This window comes from Coenobita brevimanus, chromosome 73 (genome assembly GCF_032717465.1).
Source record: "Coenobita brevimanus isolate Jiangsu-jjx chromosome 73, ASM3271746v2, whole genome shotgun sequence".
NCBI classification, from domain to species: Eukaryota; Metazoa; Arthropoda; class Malacostraca; order Decapoda; family Coenobitidae; genus Coenobita; species Coenobita brevimanus.
In genome coordinates, this window is record NC_137026.1 from 26526988 (window position 1) to 26548539 (window position 21552).

At 43.4% G+C, this 21552-nt stretch overlaps 1 protein-coding gene across 1 annotated transcript in view; it reads right to left on the reverse strand.

Moving 5' to 3' along the window:
- LOC145407508 (uncharacterized) overlaps nucleotides 1–15335 on the reverse strand; it is a 28456-nt gene extending 13121 nt beyond the window's left edge. The window contains exons 1-2 of the mRNA XM_080278436.1: nucleotides 15201–15335; nucleotides 7032–7170 (exon numbers count right to left, since the gene is read on the reverse strand). Coding sequence (XP_080134562.1) covers nucleotides 7032–7170; nucleotides 15201–15335 — 274 coding nt within the window. The remainder of the gene's footprint in view (nucleotides 1–7031; nucleotides 7171–15200) is intronic.
- Nucleotides 15336–21552: the final 6217 nt, after the last annotated feature.

Here is a 21552-nt window from a genome sequence, read left to right on the forward strand (position 1 = left end):
ATAAGTGTTCGTACAGTGTATCATTACTTCCTTCCAGAGCCCAGAGATGTCAAATCCAGTACAAGTAACTAGCTTGACAGATTTTCTGACACGAAAATGATAACAGTGGAGATATTGAAGCCTCCATCACCTACGAAGGTCCCAGAATATGAATGAATGCTCACATGAACGTTCGTGAATACTCGTTCGGCAGTTTTTGTTTTCGTTCGTTGGTAAAGTATAAGACCACCCTCAGCTGTCACGTGATTACCCATGATGCTCTGCTTTCCTCCCTCACTTCTCGTGAGCAGTTCTGCCAATTTAGGAGTTTTCACGCTAAAGCTAGGCCTAGAGGTTTTAAAACTAATCTGGTGGGGAGTTTTTTTATGCTTTTACTCTATATCTAGCTTTTTTCTTTTTTTTTTTATCTCCTGTCTGGCGGGTTTTTCGGCTGAAAAATCAGGCGGATTTTTACCACTTTTAAGACCAGTCTAGCGGATTGACAGAATTTCGATTTGGCACAACCGCTTTTGAGCTCTGCGCAGTGTGCCAGATCTTCAGAAATTTCTGGAGATCCACTGAAATTTTGACCTATTGTCAGAATTTAAGGAATTACTATGAAATCTTCAGAAATTTTAACAGATCTGTCAGATATTCTTCAGATTTTTGGAAATTATTACCGAGAATTTAAACAATGTGCACTCCTTCATCAAAAATCCACTTTCATCAACTTTTGTATAACAAATAAATTCCACAGAAATGGAATGTACCGAACCCCAACGACAGTTGCTCCGTTGAAACTGCCAACAGACTCGGTATGGACTAGTAAAGATCCCAGTCAGGCAGCGGCAGTCAGCTGAATGTGTGACCACTGCCAGTACACAGAAGACACCCATGCTGTGACTCAGAGGCCTGCATTTGACACTCTCAAGGCTAGAGTTATGCTAAATACGTAAATAACTACAGAATCAATGCATATAGGCAGGCTACTTGTCATTATAAAGTGCAAACAGAATACATCAAGATAAGAAAACAGAATGTGCTTTGAGCAGAGTCCTAAGTCGGTCTTTCTGCACCCACGCACAGTTTAGGCCTATTTCTTTAATCTTTGCCTCCACAGTTTAGGATCTATGCAAGATATTTAATGTTATCTTCAATGAATGAAGGTACCTGTCATTATTTGTGCAGATAGTATAATTGTGCCAAGATATACAAAAATAGTTTATATCTGATCTTATAAGCTGTTTCCGCTTATGCTGCCACGATTGGTATAAAGATATTTATATATTGTGCATAATTTTTTGCAACCCATATTTCATTGCTATATATGTTTTTAAGGAAAAAAAATTGAATCTTCAGAAGTTTTCTGTAAAATCCAGGAATTTTGGTAAGAAATCAACAGAAATTTTATGGGGACCATCTGGCAACACTGGCTCTGCGTGCCGTCAGTCGAGTTGAAGCTGTGGTACTGCGAGCGTGTCTTCCGTAAAGTATTCGTTTGTTTATATCTCCCCGAACTTCACCTACTTGGAGGCAGGACGCTGTAAGCGGTTTGTTATAATGATGGCCCAGAGAACTACAGGTGTGAGGAGGATGTACGAGATGAGTGAAATAAGGAAATTACAACGAAGGAAGGAGTATGTATAGTTATGAGTAAAAGATGGAAGAGGAGCATAGGACAGTATGGATCAGTTGGGTCAAGGATTGTGTGGGTAAAGTTGAAAGTTGGAATACAAATGTGAGCGATTGTGTGTGTGTATGCACCAACGCAAGATCGTGCTAGAAGAGTGAGAGAAGAGTTCTGGACAAATGTAGAAGTGTGCATGGAAAAGTTTGGAAGGAATGAGAGAGTGTTTTTGATTGGTGATATGAATGGTAAAGTTGGGAATGTGAAGGTGGATGGAATAGTTGGTGAGTGGGGTGTGCCTGCTGAGATAGATGAGAATGGGAGTGCGTTAGTGGACATTTGTGCTGGGAGGGGGTTGGTGATAGCCAATACCCTCTTCAGGCATAAAATGATCCACAGGTATACATGGCGAGTGATGAGAAGGGTGGGTGGTGAACTGAATGAAAGGAAGGCAATGATTGATTATGTGTGTGTGGATGAAAGGATGCGAAGATGTGTAAAAGATGCAAGAGTGTATAGAGGTTGGGGGAGTGGACTTTCTGACCACTACTTGGTGGTGGCCAGAATTAGAATGCAAGTAAGATGGAGGAATAGAAGAAGGGAAAGACGAGAGGAAGGAGTAGTTGCAAGGAGAGTGGAAAGGTTACAAGAGGATGAGAAAAAGGCAGAGTATAAGAGAGAAGTGGAGGAACGATTGGGCAAATATGAATTGGAGCAGATGGGAGACGTGGAAGGTGTGTGTAAGATATTTACAGAAGAAATATGTGCAGCATGTGATGTGGTGTGTGGAAGGAAGAGAAGACGGAGGGGGGTGCAAGGAACAGCGTGGTGGACTGAAGAGGTGAAACAGGCTGTGGCACAAAAGAAGAAAGCATACAATGAATGGATGAGAAATAGGGGCGTGGAAGAAGTTGAGAGGCGGAAGAGAGAGTTATATGTGGAAAGAAAGAGAGAGGTGAAAAGATTAGCAAGAGAGAGTAAGAAGAGAGTGGATGAGGAATTTGGAAGGAATTTGAGTGTAAAGTGGAGGGACTGTAAGAAAATGTTCTGGAGAAAGGTGACAAGAGTAAGACAGGGTGGAAGTGAAGTTAGCAAGGGAGTGAAAGATAAGAATGGTAGATTACTAGTGGAGAAGGGAGAAAAAGTGAGCAGATGGAGAGAACACTTTAAGGAATTGTTGAACGTAGAGGATGGAAGTAATGCGAGTATAAGTGGCTGGGGAATGGCTGGGAGAAGGAGGGAGGTGAGAAGACAGGAAGAAATCAGTAGGATAGAAGTTGTGGAAGCAATGAAGAAAGTTAAATCGGGGAAAGCCCCAGGAATTGATGGAGTGTGTGGTGAAATGCTGAAGCATGGGGAAGAGATAGTAGTAGAATGGATGTGGAAGATGTGCAGATTGGCCTGGGAGGAAAGTAGAGTCCCGGAGGATTGGAAGTCAGGTATAATTATTCCCTTGTACAAAGGAAAAGGGGAAAAAGAAGTGTGTGGTAATCATAGGGGCATTTGTCTTCTTAGTATAATAGGAAAAGTGTATAGTTGGATACTTATAGACAGAGTTAGGGAAAGAACAGAGAAATTAGTTGGAGAAGAACAGGGAGGCTTTAGGAAGGGAAGAGATTGTGTAGATCAGATATTCATTCTTAGATCTTTAGTGGAAAAGTTTCTAGAGAAGGGAAAGAAGTTGTATGCGGCTTTCATGGATTTGGAGAAAGCATATGACAGGGTGGATAGACAAGAATTGTGGAAAGTGTTAAGAATATATGGAGTAGGTGGGATGTTGTTGAATGCTGTGAAGAGTATGTACGATGGTGCGAAGGCTGCATTGCGTGTGGATGGTGAACTAAGTGAATTTTTCTCTTTGAAAGTTGGTTTGAAACATGGATGTGTCATGTCTCCATGGTTGTTCAATCTGTACATGGATGGGGTAATAAAAGAGGTACAAGGTAGGGTAGTGGATGTTGGAGTGGCCCTGGTGAGAGAGGATAGTGTTTGGAAACTCACTGTACTATTGTTTGCAGATGATACTGTGTTGTTGAGTGAAGACGAAGGGGAGCTGCAAGGCTTGGTGGATGAGTTTGAGAGAGTGTGTAAGAAACGGAATCTAAAGGTGAATGTAGGGAAGAGTAAAGTGATGGTCTTTGAGAGAGATGAAGTTAGTGAATGTACAGCGAGGTTGAATGGTGAGGAATTGGAAAATGTGAGTACGTTTAAGTACTTGGGTAGTGTGATGAGTAAGGATGGAGGTTTGGAGGGTGAAGCGCTTGAAAGGGTACAGCAGGGAAGAATGGTTGCTGGTTCTTTGAAAGCAGTGATAAGAAACAGGGAAGTGAGCATGGAAGTGAAAAAGTTACTACATGACAGTATTGTGATACCAACTCTAACGTACGGAAGTGAAGCTTGGACATTGTTGGAAGGACACAAGTCAAGAGTGAGAGCAGTGGAAATGAGTTATTTAAGAGGAGCCTGTGGAGTCACGTGCAGAGACAGGCTGACGAATGAGGATATAAAGGAGCGTTGTGGTGTTGATGTGGATGTGATAGGAAGCGTTATGAGGAACACACCGAGGTGGTTTGGCCATGTGGGGAGGATGGAGGGTGAAAGACTGACGAAGAGAGTGTATGTGAGTGAGGTGGAGGGGGGAAGAGAGAGGGGGAGGCCGAGGATGAGATGGAGGGATGGGGTGGAGAGGTATATGAGAGAGGGGTGTGTGAGTTGGGAGCAGGGCAGTGAAATGGCGGGGGACAGGTCGACATGGAGGCGATTTGTTTGTGGCCACCCCAAACGGGATTGAGGCGTCTGGCAATAGATAGACAACGAAATTACCTGAGCTGGTGTTTACAGGACCCAGCCATCCGCCATCTTAAGGTCAGTGTTGCGGACATTTAAGTCATTCACTCTCATGACACAGTTTCCTTTGGTGATTATCATCAGCTGATGATTTACTTAGTTTTTGTTCAGATGTGTTGCCTATATTTTTCGTTTTTCATTTCACATATCAGTCATTTGGATGTCACTGCCCAATACATACGAAGACTTAATTGACTTCTTAGTGTTTGTGGTAGATTGCTTGGTGTTCGTACTTTAAAGACATTTAAATAACGAACTGGTATAGACAATGACGTCTGTGCTTTAGAATGTTCTGATGTGTTGTACTTCTTTGCCAAACATACGAAATTTTTTTATTTGATTCTCACTTTAATCCTCTTCAGGTTGCGTCATATTATTTATTATTTATGTTAAGTGACAATACTTTCATGGTGAGTATATGGCAGGTGTATAAAAACTACCACAGGTTATCAGTCATTCTGAAATACCGTATAGTAAGTTTTCCGAAATGGATGACATCTATTCCACTGTGTAGGTGGCACATGCGGGGATTACTGTTGTTTAGCTATGCTGTGGTACTGTTTTTATTTTGTTCGTGCAATCACCGGACGACTTTATTCAACAGACTTACGGAGCTAAAAGCGTTAGATTTAATCATGATCAACTCCAACACGAGAGGCAGCTTATGAATAAAGGCGTCAGACGGCAGCAGAAATAAAATAGAGAGAGCGCCCTGGTACCAAGGTTGATGAGTATTGATAATTTGTAACCTAGCTGTCGATTTAGATTTCAAATATTTCAGATCATTGAAACTATATTTTTTTGTTTTTAGTGCCCAAATAAAAGACTGCTGAATTGAAAAACAGCCACACCCATCCATGCAGTATCGTAAAGGGCAGGAAGTAATTTACAGGGGTCGACGAGCCCCGTGGGTTCCACCCTGGCCAATCGGTGGCCCGGGTGAAGGTTTACTGCTGTATATACTTTCATATTCTTAGGTAAAAAATAAAAAAATGGTGTTGCCCCCCCTGGGGGCCGCCCCATTTAGTTCTAGGTGGCCCTCAGATGTCCCACCTGGACTAACACTTGGCCTGGGTGAATGTCTACCAGTATGCAAAATTCACACACACACACACACACACACACACACACACACACACACACACACACACACACACACACACACACACACACACACACACACACACACACACACACACACAATTGGAGCAGACAAATAAGTAATAGTAACTCTTCATTCCCCAAGATACTTCCACTTTCATAATGGTAAGGGAGATTCCTAGTCGTGTATTAGGGATTGGACCTTCATTCACCCTAAGAAATTACTGGTGTGTAGTGAGATTTCCATTGCTAGTACACTGTATACCATCACCACTACAACACAGAAAACCCACTTGCATTGTTACACACACACACACACACACACACACACACACACACACACACACACGCAGTTATGTCCAGGCATAGAAAAAGCCTTGCTGTATAATTCATAAGTGGATTTGCATTTGAAAAATAGCAAGTGTAGTTTTTCACTGTTGTTCTCGTCATGGAATGCTAATCTGGTGGCTGGCGGTGATGTGATGATGGAGTCTGTGTAGCTGTAGATGCCTCACAGCTTGTAACAGGAGGGCTTGTTGACATAAATGCGATTACAGTGTTTACCTGACATGCGAACTGCCAGAGACGGTTGTATCTATTACATTTTCAATGTCTAGAATGTAAACTGCTGGAGCTTGATGATCTACACGTACAATGTTTTACCTAGATTGCAAACTGCCTGGTATCATTCATTGCGTTGACAAGGACTTATTGTATATTAACTGTGTTCAGGCATTTTTTTCCCCTCAAACATTGGTGTAACATCTCTGAACAATGATATTTTAAACTTCTTTCTTAATGTCACCGTATTCCATATTTTTCGTAGTACCAGGCGCTGTACCATATAACAAGTTAAAAAAGAAAAATCCTTCACGGATTTAACCTATCATTGCAACAGATGTAAAGAAATATTTATAGGTTCAACATAGACGATTTAGCGCAGCATAGGACTGGTACTTTGACGGAGAGACAGTTTCCACCCACACTTTGTCTTACTTTCCACACTGGTCACTAGCTACTACTCTGACATAGCCTCCGTCTTGCTGCTGTTTTGGTCTGCGACCCTATTTTAGTTTCCATTGATATCCCCATTACCATTACTACATTTCTTGTCCTGCTGTCCCTGTAACTCCTTGCCTCCGTACCTGTCACTCACACATCGCCCCCTTCTGTGCCATTCCTCCTTTGATCTCTGCCTCTCGCCCTTCTCCTTGTTCCTTTCCACTTTTCTCTCTGCCTCTTTTCCCTCTTTTCTACATAGATGGCCTATCTTTCATCCACTCTCCCCACTATCTCCCTGTCGTCCGTCCTATTCCATTTGTCTCCTAGTAGAGAGCAGTACAATCTCCGGCCCAGTACTCCAACATCCCTGAGTCAATAGCACGGTGTACATTTGTCACCGCCCACATTCAGTCAGCCTACTGCCTCTCCTGGAACCTCACATCTTCCTATATAACTTTGCTCTATATTTACTTACTTTCGTCCTTGAAGAATACTCGGAACTGCAAGTATTGGTTAAAAAGTGCCCACTTATCTGTTGTAAGATTCTGACTGGTTTTTCTAGAATCTAGATATTCTTTGATCTCCCTTATATCTTGGTCAAAGTCCAGGGTGTCCTACGCTGATAACACCTGTTTAATACTGTTTGCACTGAGTGACGGAACCTATAATTTCTTGACCTCTAGTTATCGCATAACAGTCCTTCTGGTGGTGATCATGTGAGAGGTTATTGTATGAGGATGAACAGCACCGTCAGGGGTTGTCGTGCCCCAAGTGTCATCTCTGCTTCCATAGGGTTCCTCACCCACTCACTGTCTCCCTCCTTCCCTCCCTCTCTTTGTCTCTCTTCTTCCCTCCCTTCCCTCAGTTCCTCTCCTTGTCTCCCTCCTTCCTTCCCTTCCTCTCCTTGTGTCCCTTCTTTCTTCCCTCTCCCACCTTGTCTCCCTCCGTCCTTCCCTCCCTCCTCTTGTCTTCCTCCTTCCTTCCCTCCTTCTCCTTGTCTCCCTCCTTCCTTCCCTCCCTCTCCTTTCCCTTCTTTCTTCATTCCCTGTACTTGTCTCCCCCCTTCCTTCCCTGTCTCCCTCCTTCCTACCGTCCTTCTCCATGTCTCCCTCGCTTCCCTCCCTCTCCTTGTCTCCCTCCTTCCTTCCCTCCCTCTCCTCTCCCTTCTTTCTTCCCACCCTCTCCTCTCCCTTCTTTCTTCCCTCCCTGTCCTTGTCTCCCTCCTTCCTTCCCTCCCTCTGCTTGTCTCACTCCTTCTTTCCCTCCCTCTCCTTGTCTCCCTCCTTCCTTTCCTCCTTTTCCTTGTCGCTCTCCTTCCTTCCCTCCCTCTCCTTGTCTCTCTCCCTCCTTCCCTCTCTCCCTCCTTCTGTCCCTCCTTCCTTCCTTCCCTCTCCCTCCTTGTCTCTCTCATTCCTTCCCTCCCTCTCCTTCCTTCCCTCCCTCTCCTTGTCTCGCTCCTTCCCCCCCTCTCTCCCTCTCCTTCTGTCCCTCCTTCCTTCCTTCCCTCCCTCTCCTTGACTCCCTATTTCCCTGCCTCCTTGCTTCTCCTGGTCTCCTTCCTGCTTTCCCTACCTCTCCTTTTCTCCCATCATCTCCCTCCTTTCCTCTCCTCTCCCTTCGACTCTCCTCCGCTTTCCATGTCTTCCTTATTCTTTCCTCCTCCTCTCTCCTTTTTTCTCTTCTCTCCCCTTCCCTCTCGTTTCACTTTTTCTCCCTACTCTTCCCTGTCCATGTCTTCATTCTTCTCTCCCTATTCCAGTGGTTCTTAACCTTTTTTGAGTGACGGACCCCTTCGAGAACCTGGTGACAGTTATGAACCCCTTCCCTACAAAAATGCACGTAAGCACATAAACACTGCATTTTGCATGCAATGAATATATTTTATTGAAAACTACCTCAAGCAGTGAATGACATAGGCAAAGTATAAAACAGTCTTTACAAAGAATTATATTTCTCACTCTTTTTCATGCAAAAACCTAATGTCCAATAGATGAAAAAATAAAATACATCCAACTTGTGCAAAATAAACAAAACAAAACTTTAATTCTGCTCAAAAATTCATTTCAACGAGAGGGCTGTTGTTGTTTGGCTTGAATAAGATGAAATTGTGGAGTGGTCTTTGACAAGGAAACACTTATGTCATCGCTGACATCCAGTTGATTTCGACTTTTTGTTTTGTTAGAAACAAGCGCTGAAAACCCTGACTCACAATGGTATGTAGATGACTGAATCACAGCACCCATAGCTCGCTGTGCCAGATGAGGGGAGGCTTGTGTCAACGAACACCAGAATTCTTCAAGATTTCGAGTTATTTATTTATTTATTTTTTGCTAATAATGCCAAATGGCATCACGCAGTATCGCTAAATTGTTCTCAATTATTCTGACCTTCACGGACTTCCTGAAGCCCATCCATGGACCCCCAAAGGGTCCATGGACCCCAGGTTAAGAACCCCTGCCCTATTCCCTGTCCTCCTCTCATTTTTTCTCTCCTTCCTTCTTGTCTGAATCTCTCCTCCTCCTTCCCTCTCCTTGTTCCCCTCTTGTTTCTCGCCGTATCCTCTTCTTGACTCCCTTCCTTCGTCCGAAATCTCTCTCCTTACTTTGCATCTTTCCTCCTCCTCTATCATTCCTTCCTTCTCTCCTCTTCCCATTTCTTATGTCCCTCCCATCCTACTCATTTCCTCTTCATCCCTCGCTCTTTCCCTCTCCTTGTTTCCCTCTCTCCCACCCTTCCAAAGTGACCTTCAACTCCTCCAGCAGCTAGGATCATCCCGTTCCGGAAGAGACTGTAGGAAATGGCACTACCGTGGAATGATGGACTTTGAGGAGGAAGGAAAGGAGGTGGTGAAGTATAGAAGGGAAGAGGTTGAAGAAAATGTGTCAGAATAGTGAGTGAGGGAAGGAGGCAGAATGAGAGGAAGAGTAAATAGTCTGAACAGATTAAGGAACTTGGGATGGGAGGGAAGTGAACTGGAGTAAGTTTATATGGTAACATTTTGTCTGTTGGTATATTAATGACAAATAGGGGTCCCGGGAAGATGAAGTCTCAGCCATGACGCAGTGTTTTTGTTATGTAGCGACCCTGGGGAACATGTGTCATCCAGGGTCTCTCTCTCTCTCTCTCTCTCTCTCTCTCTCTCTCTCTCTCTCTCATATTTATTGCCTTTTTTGCCCTCACTCTTCTCTCACGCCCTCTTTTCTTTCTCACCTCCTTGTATACTCTGTTGTCCTTTTCTCTTCATAGTCTCTTTTCTGTGTCCCCTTTTTTCTCTTTCACACCTGCCCATTCCTTGTTCTCCTTTTGCCTTCTTCCTGCCGCCCGCCCCCTCGTCTCAATCGTAAAACTTTATTTTCCTGGCTTCATTAGTTTTCTGGGTCACGAGTCCCTGTTCCGTTGCATGTGGTTCGCTACGATTCTTCTCTTACTGTTTTTCATCTTTCTTTTTGGTTTTGATTTAATCGTTTTGGTTTTGCTGTACATTTTTTTTTCTTCTGTATCTCCTATGCAGCTCTACCTCGCCTCACCATCATCTCTGTATATTATTCTTTATTTTTTTCTGAGTTTTATCTCTTATTTCCGATCCCTGGATATCCTTATCAAAATCATTACTAAAATCACTACTTCAGTTTCCTTATGCTCCATTCACCACCAACTTCCAGACTTTCCTACCACCACCACCACCACTCTGCTGGAAAATATCTGGAGAAAAGAAATCCTGGGCGAGTATTCCAGGCGGTGAGGCTGCCGATAATGATGCATCGACCCATAACATCTTTACCTCCACCACAACACGCCAGGATAAATGATGGCCACATGTTCTTGCTTGATCGTTGAAAAAATATTTATAAATTTATTTTTATTTGTTTTTATTGTTATTTTTTCTTACATTCACGCCGTCAGTATTAAGCAGACAACAGTACTATTATTTACAGAGCGTCCTTTCGAAAAAATATCATACAGTTTTGTGTGAGTTTTTTTTTCTTGAAGTTTTGCTCTTGGACCTGGTACTCTGGTTTCGGTAACGATCTGTTGTTCTTCAATACACAGTACTCTTTGTGAAGCCTCTGGAGCTTGTGAACACCCGAGTCTGTCCTTTGGGTCGGGATGCGTCCTTAATCCCAGATCACCATTACCTTGTCAGTGGTACTCTTAACGCTACCTATTTACCTATTATTTTCCAGCGTTAAACATACGCCTGTTTGATTGTGTGGAATGTTGACCGAAAGCTGTGTGGATGACTGTATACCGGTACCATCGAATCCACAGTAAATTCTCTGATGAACCACACTGCATTCATTTCGGTCCTGTCTTTCCTTCCACCCTAGACCTATACCCCTGGGTCTGTGAGACCCGGCATTTTTTCTCTGCTTTCTTTTTTTTTTTTTTTTTTTTTTTCCCTAAATGCCAGGGCCCCCAGTCCTTCTCAATTGCTTCCTATATTTTGGTGCCCATGTTGAGGGTGGGTGTGTGGATTTGCAGCTCTCCCTCTGTTTCGGTGTATAATGCATTAAAGTTGTGATCAGGTCTGTGAGACCCACATGTACTTGAAGATCTTGCAGATCTGGCTACACCATTTGGGCTCTCTCTCCACACCATGAAGACCTTTCATGCCTCAATCTCAGACAGCAGTGTGAGGATCATTGTATTATTTATCGTATCGGGTCCAGGTAAACAAAAACTTTAATTTTTTTGATAAGTTTATTTTAAAAATTTCTTTAGAATACATAAAATAAGTTAATATTAATTTCATAGTCATTATTTGATAGAAGCTAGACCTGAAAATGTTGTGAAATGGTCAAGGATATAATAACTGGAACACAAGTATTTTTTTTTTTATGCCTTATACCTGGGTGTCACAAACCCAGGTTTACCTAAGTAGTATATCCAAACATGGGTGTACTGTTCTAGGGTTACGAGAAGAAGAGGGAGACCAAGGATGAGATGAAGGGATGGAGTGGAGAGAGATAATAAGGAAGGGGACTGTGAATTGGAGGGAGGTCAGGGAAATGGCAGGGGACAGAGTGACGTGAAAGCGATTTGTTTGTGGCTTTCCCTTACGGTATTAAGGTGTGTGGCAATAGATAGACAGGTAGATAATTCATCGTGTTCACCCAGTTTAGGAATGCATAACAATTATTAATCAGATCAGTGAACACGTTATGAGTAAGGCACAGGAAGTTCTGCTCCATGTAAGAAAAAAGACTAAGTAGTGTTATACAGTATTACCATGTTTTATCTTATGCCACTTATGTTAGGCATCTGGTGCGTATCCACTGTCTAAAGTCAGAACCTTGTTTTCGGGATGCCAGTCATTGTCCTGTATACACTACCCATGGAAAATAATACTATTTCTTTTTGTTTTCTGCCTTCCTTCCCTACCCTCTTTTTTACGTATATACATTCTTCACTTGCCTGTTCTCCTTTTCTCCAGCCTCCACCTGCCACGGGCACCATAAGCCTGCAGCACCACCATAAATTTCAAAGGCTCTAGACACAATAAGGCGACGACATGAAGCAGATAATAGTGTGGGGGGGGGGAATGAGAAGAGCGGGGTGATAAAAACAATATAAAAGGACAGCGGTGGAGTTGGTAAGGCTGGATAAAGAAGTGGAGGGAGAGAGGAGGAGGAGGAGAGGTAGTGGATGGGGGGAACGGAGAGCAGGGTATGTAAGGTTGGTGGGAAAGAGAGAAGGAAAGGAGTAGAGAGCGAAGGGAGATAGGAAGGAAGTGGAGAGGGATGGGGGAGGGAAAATATATTGGGACTGTTTGGGGGGAAGGGGCGTTCAGTTGTATTTGGGAGATTTCCAAAGGTAAGGGAAAAGGATTGTATACAAGAAAGGAAAGGGAAGTTTTCCAGCAACATATTTTTTCGGTATTTCCAAAAGTTCGCCTGCCTCTCCTGACTCATGTTGCAAATGTATATTTCCTTTTAACATTGCATAAAATCGCGTGGGCGCGTTCTTAACATTTTGCATCGCTTTTCAGCCTCACCTTACACCTAGCATCCTTTTCTGCCTTACCTCACAAATAACATCCTTTTCTGCCACAACTTTCACGTAACATCCATATCCTGCCTCTCCTTACACTTAACATCCATTTCCTGATTCACCTTACACGTAACTTCCTTTTCCTGTCTCACACGTAACATCCATATCTGCCTCTCCTTATACATAACATCCATTTCCTGACTCACCTTACACGTAACATCCTTTTCCTGTCTCACCTTACACGTAACATCCATTTCTGCCTCTCCTAACACGTAACATCCATTTCTGCTTTACCTCACCGCAAGATCCGTTTTCTGCCTCGCCCTTCACAACAAAGGCATTTCCTGCCGCACATTGCTGTATAGCCAACTCATCGTGTAACAGATACAACAGCAAGTAATTTCAGAGAATTTTTTTAACTTCACAGGAGTATTTCGAGAGTCAGTATGAACTACAGGTTTTATAAATGGAATCTAGGTACTTTGAAATAAAAATACAGTACTGTTAAGGAATATGCTTTAGAAACTGATCCATTATTGGTTTGCTTTACTGATGAATGGTTGAGTAAGAACAGGTTGTACTGAGTCAGATGTTGTTGACTCTCCCTAAAGCTGATAGCCGGAAGTCAGAGAAAGATTTTTCATGACATTACTTATAAAACTGAGAGTAAGTAAGCACTGATCGTCTGAGGCAGTGATGTGTAAAACTCTCTCTCTCTCTCTCTCTCTCTCTCTCTCTCTCTCTGTCGACCCCTTGCAATTCAGTTCCCCTCGTCTCTTTCTTCTGTCTCTCCATTTAGAATAATTGCACTTTCACCACATATACCTCAACTGCTGCTCCTTTTAGGCTTATCGTCCTCTCAGTACCACTTCACCACATTGTGCATTTTTGACCCACATTTTCCCCACCATTACCTCAGATTACTCCCCCCCCCCCCGGCAATGTCGCCTCCCTCCCTTTGTCTCCTGATGTTCTCTCTCTTGCCATATGGTGTGCCGCGTCGGCCTTAAAGGTAACGTTAACCACTTGCCTGCCTGCTTGTACTGACACCAGATAAAAGAAAAAAAAGAAAAAAAAGGATCTGTTGCCAAAATTATTCACCACCATGGCCGCCACCAGGTCCTCTTCTATAGTTCCTGTCGTCTGCCACTGCGGTCGACACCTCCACTGGTGGGTGGGTGGGTAGGAGAGGAGTGCTAGGAGAAAAGTTGAAGGTCACAATGTTATTTCGTCAGAACGTGAGAGCGGTGGTAGCATATAACTGAATACTTTTGGATGATGATTGATTGTTGTAGCTTACCAAATTTTGCAGGAAATCTTATTAGTTGACTGACTGTGACCAGATAATTAAATTTTTGTGTTTTCGCCTCTTCAGATTTAGTAATTAAAGGATAAGAAAAGGGGCCAACTGATTTAGGCACTTTGGCACATACAAGGCAGGTTCTGTCAAAACACACGAATACAAAATGAATTAGACAAGGAGGGTGAAAAAGGAGGCGCTTTCTCTTATAATTTTCCTCATCAAGTGCCAGAATTTCTTAAGCAGCCGTATATCGTAGAAGTTATTTAAATTCATCAGATTTATACCGCGCATTGTTTGCGTAATGAAATTTCCCATAAGTTATGTTGTCATCACCCCGGCTACGCTGGCTTATAACACTCCTTGCCCCTCACTGCTGCCTTGGTCTCACCTTCTGCGTTATTTACTGCACTTTACCCACCATATAAATAAAACTTAAATAAAACTATTACTTGCTGTAGCACCATAGCACTGGATAACGCATACCTGTAAACACTACATTGCATTCATTCAACAATAATAGCAATGATATCGGTAGTACATTAATTACGCCTGGCCAGAGATCACTGTAATTTTTGTTCTTGCTAAGGTCATTCATCGCCTGGTCAAATTCGTTCATTGAAAATGGTTTGTCTAACATCTGTATATAAGGCAAATGTTCTGTGTCATCATCGTTATTTTCTCTGTTATGAAGACACTGATCGTTCAGTGGATTCAGAAGCTCTTCAGATGTTCTTTAAACTGTTTATTAGGGCTGCACAATATTACTAGGTACTAATTTCCCTCTCTAGTTGATCGATTTCCAAATCATTTTACTGTTTCCTTCCAACAGATATTTCCAGCGGGGTTGTGATTTATTCCATACTTCACAATGATCCAATTGTTGTGTAGTATACCTGATGATGGTCTGCATGATAAGGTCGCACCCCCACTCTGTCGTACCCCACTCTGTTCTACCCTACTCTGTCGTACCCCACTCTGTCGTACCCCACTCTCTCGTACCCTACTCCCACTCTGTCGTACCCCACTCTGTCGTACCCCACTCTGTCGTACCCCACTCTGTCGTACCCCACTCTGTCGTACCCCACACTATCGTACCCCACACTATTTTACCCCAGTCTGTTGTATCCGGTTCTGTCGTAGCCCACTCTGTTGTGCCCCATTCTGTCGTACCCCTCACTGTCGCACCCCACATTGTCGTTCCACACACTGTCGTACCCCAGTGTCGCACCCACTGTGATCCTTGTAGCCAAATCTTCGTCGCTGTGTATGTTGGGTGGGGCCCTGTCTGGTAATGCGTTTACATATCTTTCAAGACCCATCCCATTATAACACACATTTAATTTCCCTTGCCTGGGTTGTCGATAATGAAAGTCTCTCAGTCCAGATGATCTCTACAGCAGCTCCTTGGCGGACGCACAGTACAGCATCCTCTTCGCTGTCTATGGCCAGAGTGACAGACTGAAACTTGGTTGGACCCCCAGACATCTTGACGTACCGTCAACTGTTTGGTCAGACTTGTACCATTATCCTTCACAGTGTTTGAACCAGTTTCAGATTTTCTTCGTTTGTATGTTAAGCCACCTCCTAACTGTTTTCCATGTTATCTTAAGTGGTTAGCTACAGCCTATCGTAATTGTTGCATAAAGATTTAAATGGGTTAGTAGTGAGTCATGTGCCGATGACTACTTACGGGTGATGGTGTGATGTCAGAAGAAGTTTTCCTTAACACTGCTGATGCAAAAGAAAATGCAGCAGCACTGATTAAATAGTGTTGTAGAGCCGTTCAGAAGCAAGTCATCGTGTAATAGAAACATAATGTACGTTTTTTTCTAATAAGAGTGTGTGCCTGGTGTTGCAGAGTCAGATTAATGTATACAGGTGCTCCGATTAGGTCTGTTAAACACTGGTAGAAAATTACATATGACTTTGTCTTGCTGATTGTTCAATTATTACCCACACAACTTCCATTTGCTTTTGTTTTTCATTTACATTCTTAATTTCTTTCTCTCTCCACTTTAATCTCGTATTTCACCTCTTCTTGGAATCATTTGCGTTTTACCAAATATTTTCCAATTTTGTAAGAGACAGGTGGAGGGGGGAGATTTACTTTTTAATTACGTTGGGCCTGGGGATGTTGTCTTGCGGGGCTGGATGAAATTAATATTAAATTTCTTCCACCCTTCCCTCCTCCTCCACCTCTCCACCTCATAGCCCCGACCCTCTTTTCGTCCACATCTTTGCTTTTCTCTTCCTCCTGTTGCGAACCCAGGCTCCCTTCCTTCTGTGTAATATATAATTACTGATGCAGAAAACTTAAGTGTGTGTGATGGGAAACTTTAATTAAACACTTGGCAAAAAAAAAAAACATGTGAGACTAGTGTTTGCTCAAGGTCAAAGCTTGGGCATGGCAGTAATGTGCTTTCTGGACAATTTTGATGAAGTTGTATGCATTGCCTTCCCCTCCCTCCCCTCCTCTCTCCTCCCTTCTCCTCCCCTCCCTTCCCAATTTCTGTCGGCCTCTGACTTTTGTCATAACATATTGCTTAAATATCCTCCAGTCTTCTCTTCTTTTCATTCTTTGCTTTTCTGCCGATCCAGAATCTTTTCTTCTTGCTGTCGGTAAGATTGGAAATCGATGGTTGAGAGGTTGTTTCTTGTGCAGCCCATTTTTCCCCATCGTCTTCCTCCTCCTCGATGATGATGATCGTTCGTCCTTCTCTTTTTTCCCCCTCCTGTTTTTTTGCTGGGTGAATTCTTTGGACTTTCTTCCTCCATATAGTCTCTTCCTCCTCACTTTTCGAAACATTTTCCCTCCTTATATAATAGTCTTCTCCACCTTTCCTTCCTCAAGCAGTTTTATTTGTCAGATTCATTGCAATTTCTTCTTCCTTACAAATCCCACCAGCAGCTCACACTCCCAATGATTTGACTTTCATTTTTCGGTCAGTACAGTATTTAGTTCCCTGGTTGCAGTACCTTCGATGTGCTGAATGCATTCGTCCCTTGCCAAATGATAAAACATACCAAATTGTTTATTCTTAGTTTTAAAAAGGATATTTGTGATAGTTGTTACATCCTTCGTGGCTTAGTTTTCTCTCGAGCCTAATCGAATTCTCTGGCGTTATTCGAAATACTATTCACAGTTGATAGTTCGTAGCTTGAGAATATAATCCATGGCTGCTGATTGCTTTCATTATTTCTGGTTGTAATACCACAGCACCATTAGAAATGAAAATGTAACCTTTTATTTCCGTCAAGGTAATGACATGACATGAATTGCCAAAAATAAGCTACCGTTAGCTGAAATGACCTATTACGATCGTTCTTTATGAAGTTTATTGAATATTATGTTCAATCTGTGTGGGTCAGATACAACCTTCATTAACTCATTTTACAACCGGGCTGCTCACCTAAGCTGAATAACACGGTCAGATACTGGCAGAAACACAACATATATCATGGCATTCGCTGAAATTGTTAACATTTGTTAGGTCACCCAAGAGGTAAAGTTGCAGCTGCCTCCAACAATATGAAATAAACTCATATTTACTGTAGTACTTTCACGTTACATTGGCGTAGACTGTCGTTCGTTTGCATCTTTTTTTCCCGTACCTCAGCGACAGAATGCGACAATAAAAAGGCTTTTGCATCCTGTCCATGCCACCTCATGACTAGCACCGTTTTCTAGTGTAAAACTCGTGCTATAACTAAGTATTCATGATGAAGTGATGGCAGTTGTACGCCACTATGTCCGCTATGCACATTCTGACTTTATCCTTCTGAAATGCAGGTACAGGGTTTGGTTAACGCTTTTGAGCTCGTGTGACAACATTACAGGTCTTGTCTGAGTCTGTTGAGGCTGTGGTGTGAGTGTGTTAAGAGGCTGTGGTGTGAGTGTGTTAAGAGGCTGTGGTGTGAGTCTATGAGGCTGTCTGGGTAAGCTAAAGTGACCAGTCAGTGGAGGGTCCTAAAGTGGCAGTTGCCTTCACTCAGCTCTGGCCACTTTTTATATTCATTTTCCAGACTTTTTCTCCCCGTGTGTCCGTCTCGTTTCTTTTCATTGTCATTCTTTTTTACTCTCATTCCCTGTCGTTCCTAGGTCATTCATTTCCTTCTCCTCCCCTCTTCCTTTAGTCCCTTCCGTAGCTCTCACTCTCCATAACCAGCCCCCTGAACTCATTTTCCTCCAGTCCCATCATATACCCCTCACAGGTCTGACCTATTTCCACTCAACCTCATATATCTGTCCTCAGTTCCTCTTCCCACTGTGCTCCTACCATTCATGGACATTCCCACTTGCCCTATCCTTCTCTTCTATGTTCACATAATTTTCTCTGTTATCTTAGCGGAGTTTATACGCTAGAAATTTCAGTTTCTAAATTCAGATGTATGTAGCTAGAAATTTCAGTTTCTAAATTCAGATGTGTACACATACATAAACAAACGGCACCAAGCACACTTGACTATCACTTCTTGGACACTAATAACAACGGTCTGATGTGGTAAGTTAGATGCAGGTTATAATTATAGTACTGGCGATGAACCTCGTGGAGTATTGGCCCCGTAAACTTTTTATCCCCCTCCCCTTTTTTTTGTCTTTTTTTTTTTAAATCTAAGATTTATAAAATTTGCAGCAGTCGGAACTTAATTGTTAACGAATTCAGGTAAGCAAGTTATCAGCAAGTTATATGAAGTCCATAGCAGTTGGAACTTAACATTACTGTTTATCCCAAGTCCCAGGTTTTACAGAATTATAACCTGCGACTGGCGGGACTTAATACCTGACTTTGAACCTCCCTTCATTAACACACCCTTTGAGCTCATTTTTTTTTGAACCTCCCTTCATTAACACACCCTTTGAGCTGATTTTTTCCCTGCCAGATGGTCTGGCTACTGCCACAGCTGCCTTGCGCCGATGGTCATGGGTTTCTCATTAATAAAAAAAAAATAATAATGTCCACCATGGTCTCCAGTTTTCCTCGAGTTTGTGTGCTTATGCTCCGCCATATCGGCTACTTCTCTCTACTTCGTCTGCCGTTCCCACACTGACCTGCCTCTCGTCCCTGCCCTCCCATTGTACCACATTGGCTGTGGCCACTCTGCTGTCTGCTGTTATTCTCCATCACTCTCCTACGTTCTTGCGCTCCCGATTCTGTTTCTCACTTCTCTTATTTCCCTCATCTGCCCTTTGACATGGATTTTCTTTTACCGTCACACCACCCCTATTCTCCTCTCTGCCTTCTGTTTCCAGCAGAACAGCCTGGGAATATTTGGGGTTGGCTTAAATGAAAGCATCTAACAACTTGCCCATGTGTTGGATACTGGTTTCAGTTGAATTTGTGAGTGAGCGACATATGCTGCCAATCACTGTAGCCTACATTTGCCAGTTGATTACCCACACGGACAGCCAGGCAAGACAACAGCCTGCAAGATGTAGTGTTGCCCAGACCATTAATGTTTTACTGTCTTTACCTTTCTCTCTCCCGACCTCCCATTTTCGCATAATTTAAAATAATGTTTATCACTACTTTTAACCCATTGAGCACGGATCGTCTCTTGCTTTATTTTTGATGGACAGACAAGTAGACGTAGCGTAGGAAGCGCGTGTCGTAGTGAATATATCAATTTATATTACATGTTGTGAGCGTAGTTTGTAAAGTTAGGTGGAAGTAGCACTGTGGGAAAGGTGTGGACGAGTATCTTGTGAGGGACATCCAGACACATCACACCACATCACATTTCACTTCCGTCCGAGCCCAGAGCACCACACTAGAATATTCAGAGTCCAATCAACATTTTTTGTCCTCCATCTGCCCTTCATTTTCCTCTTTCATCCTTTCTCCTCCCTCTCCCATCCTCCTCCTCCTCTCCCATCGTTCCTTTCAGATGTCATGTATGTGTAGTGTCTATAGGTATTTTTTAGGGGGTGTGCTGACTTCTCCTCCTCACTCCACAAACCGCCTCACACGCTGCGCCTATCTCTTCTGTGAATATCTTACATACGTCTTCCACCCCTTCCATCTGCTCTAGCTCATACCTTCCCAATCTTTCTTCCACTATGCTCTTATACTCTGTCATTTTCTTACTATCTTGCAATTTCTCCACTCTTCTCACAGGAGCTGCTTCCTCCTGTCTTCCCCTTCACCTCCTCAACCACTTTCTTTGCATCTTTACCTTGGCCATCACTAAGTGATGGTCCGAGACCCCATTCCCCCACCCTCTCCACACTCTTGCATCCAACACTTGTCTTCTCATTCGCTCATCCACACACACGTAGTCTATCATTGCCTTTCGTTCAACAAGTTCACCATCCATCCTCCTCATTACTCTCCATGTATACCGGTGGATCATCTTATGACGAAAGTAGGTGTTGGCTATTGCCAACCCCTTAAAAGCACAGATGTCCACCAAAGCACTGCCATTCCCATCTACTTCAGTTGGCACACCCCACTGACCAACCACGCCATCCACTCGTACATTCCCAACTTTGCCATTCATGTCTCCAATCAACAGCACTCTCTCGCTCCTCTCAAACTTGTCCATACATGCTTCTACTCTCGCCCAAAACTCATCTTTCACTCTTGCCACTCGATCCTCTGTTGGAGCATACACACATACAATCGCCCATGCTTGTATACCTACTTTCATCCTCACCCATACAATCCTTGCACCCACTGTTCCATACTCTCTTATATTCTCCTTCCACTTCTTGCTTATCATCAGACATACTCCCTCTCTTGCCCTCTCATTCTCACTGACTCCCGCACATATACCTACACCATATTCCCATTCTCTCACCCTTTCACCCTTCCATTTAGTTTCAGTCAATCCACATATATCCACTTTTGCATCCTCAAGCACCTGAACAATCTCTCTCTCTTTCACTTCATCATTCACTCCTCTCACATTCCATGTTCCCACCCTAAGAATGTTCTTTGTCCGTTCCTTAGTCGTCAACGTATGGTCCGTCCGGGTCCGTGGCGCTTTATTCGCTTTTTTAGTTAGTTCTTTTTACGGGGTGGGGCACTAACCCACCACCAACCCTTTTAGTCGCCTTGTACGACAAGCAGGGATACTGGGGGAGTATTCTTGAAACCCCCCTACCCCCAGGGAGGTGAGTATGGAAGTTAAGAAGTCACTGCATGATGGTATTGTGATCCCTACCCTGACGTATGGAAGCGAGGCGTGGACCTTGCAAGAGGGGAACAAGTCAAGAGTGAGAGCAGTGGAAATGAGTTACTTGAGAGGAGCATGTGGAGTGACGTGGAGGGACAGGTTGACGAATGAAGAAGTGAAGGAACGTTGTGGGGTAGATGTGGATGTGGTTGAGAAGATTAGGAGAAATACACTGAGGTGGTTTGGACATGTGGAGAGAATGGAGAACGAAAGACTGACTAAGAGGGTGTATGTAGGTGAGGTGGAGGGAGGGAGAAGGAGGGGTAGACCGAGGATGAGGTGGAGGGATGGAGTTGAGAGGTATATGAGGGAGGGGGGCGTGAGTTGGGGGGAGGGTAGTCAAATGGTGGGTGACAGAGTGTCTTGGAGGCGTTTTGTCTGCGGCCACCCTTTGCGGGATTAGGGCGTCGGGCTATAGATAGATAGATAGATAGATAGTGCTGACTTCTGAATTTCTGATGCTTCTTCGTCACTTATTTTCACGCATCTTGGACCATTCACCCTCACCTAAGACTTCTGAACCAGG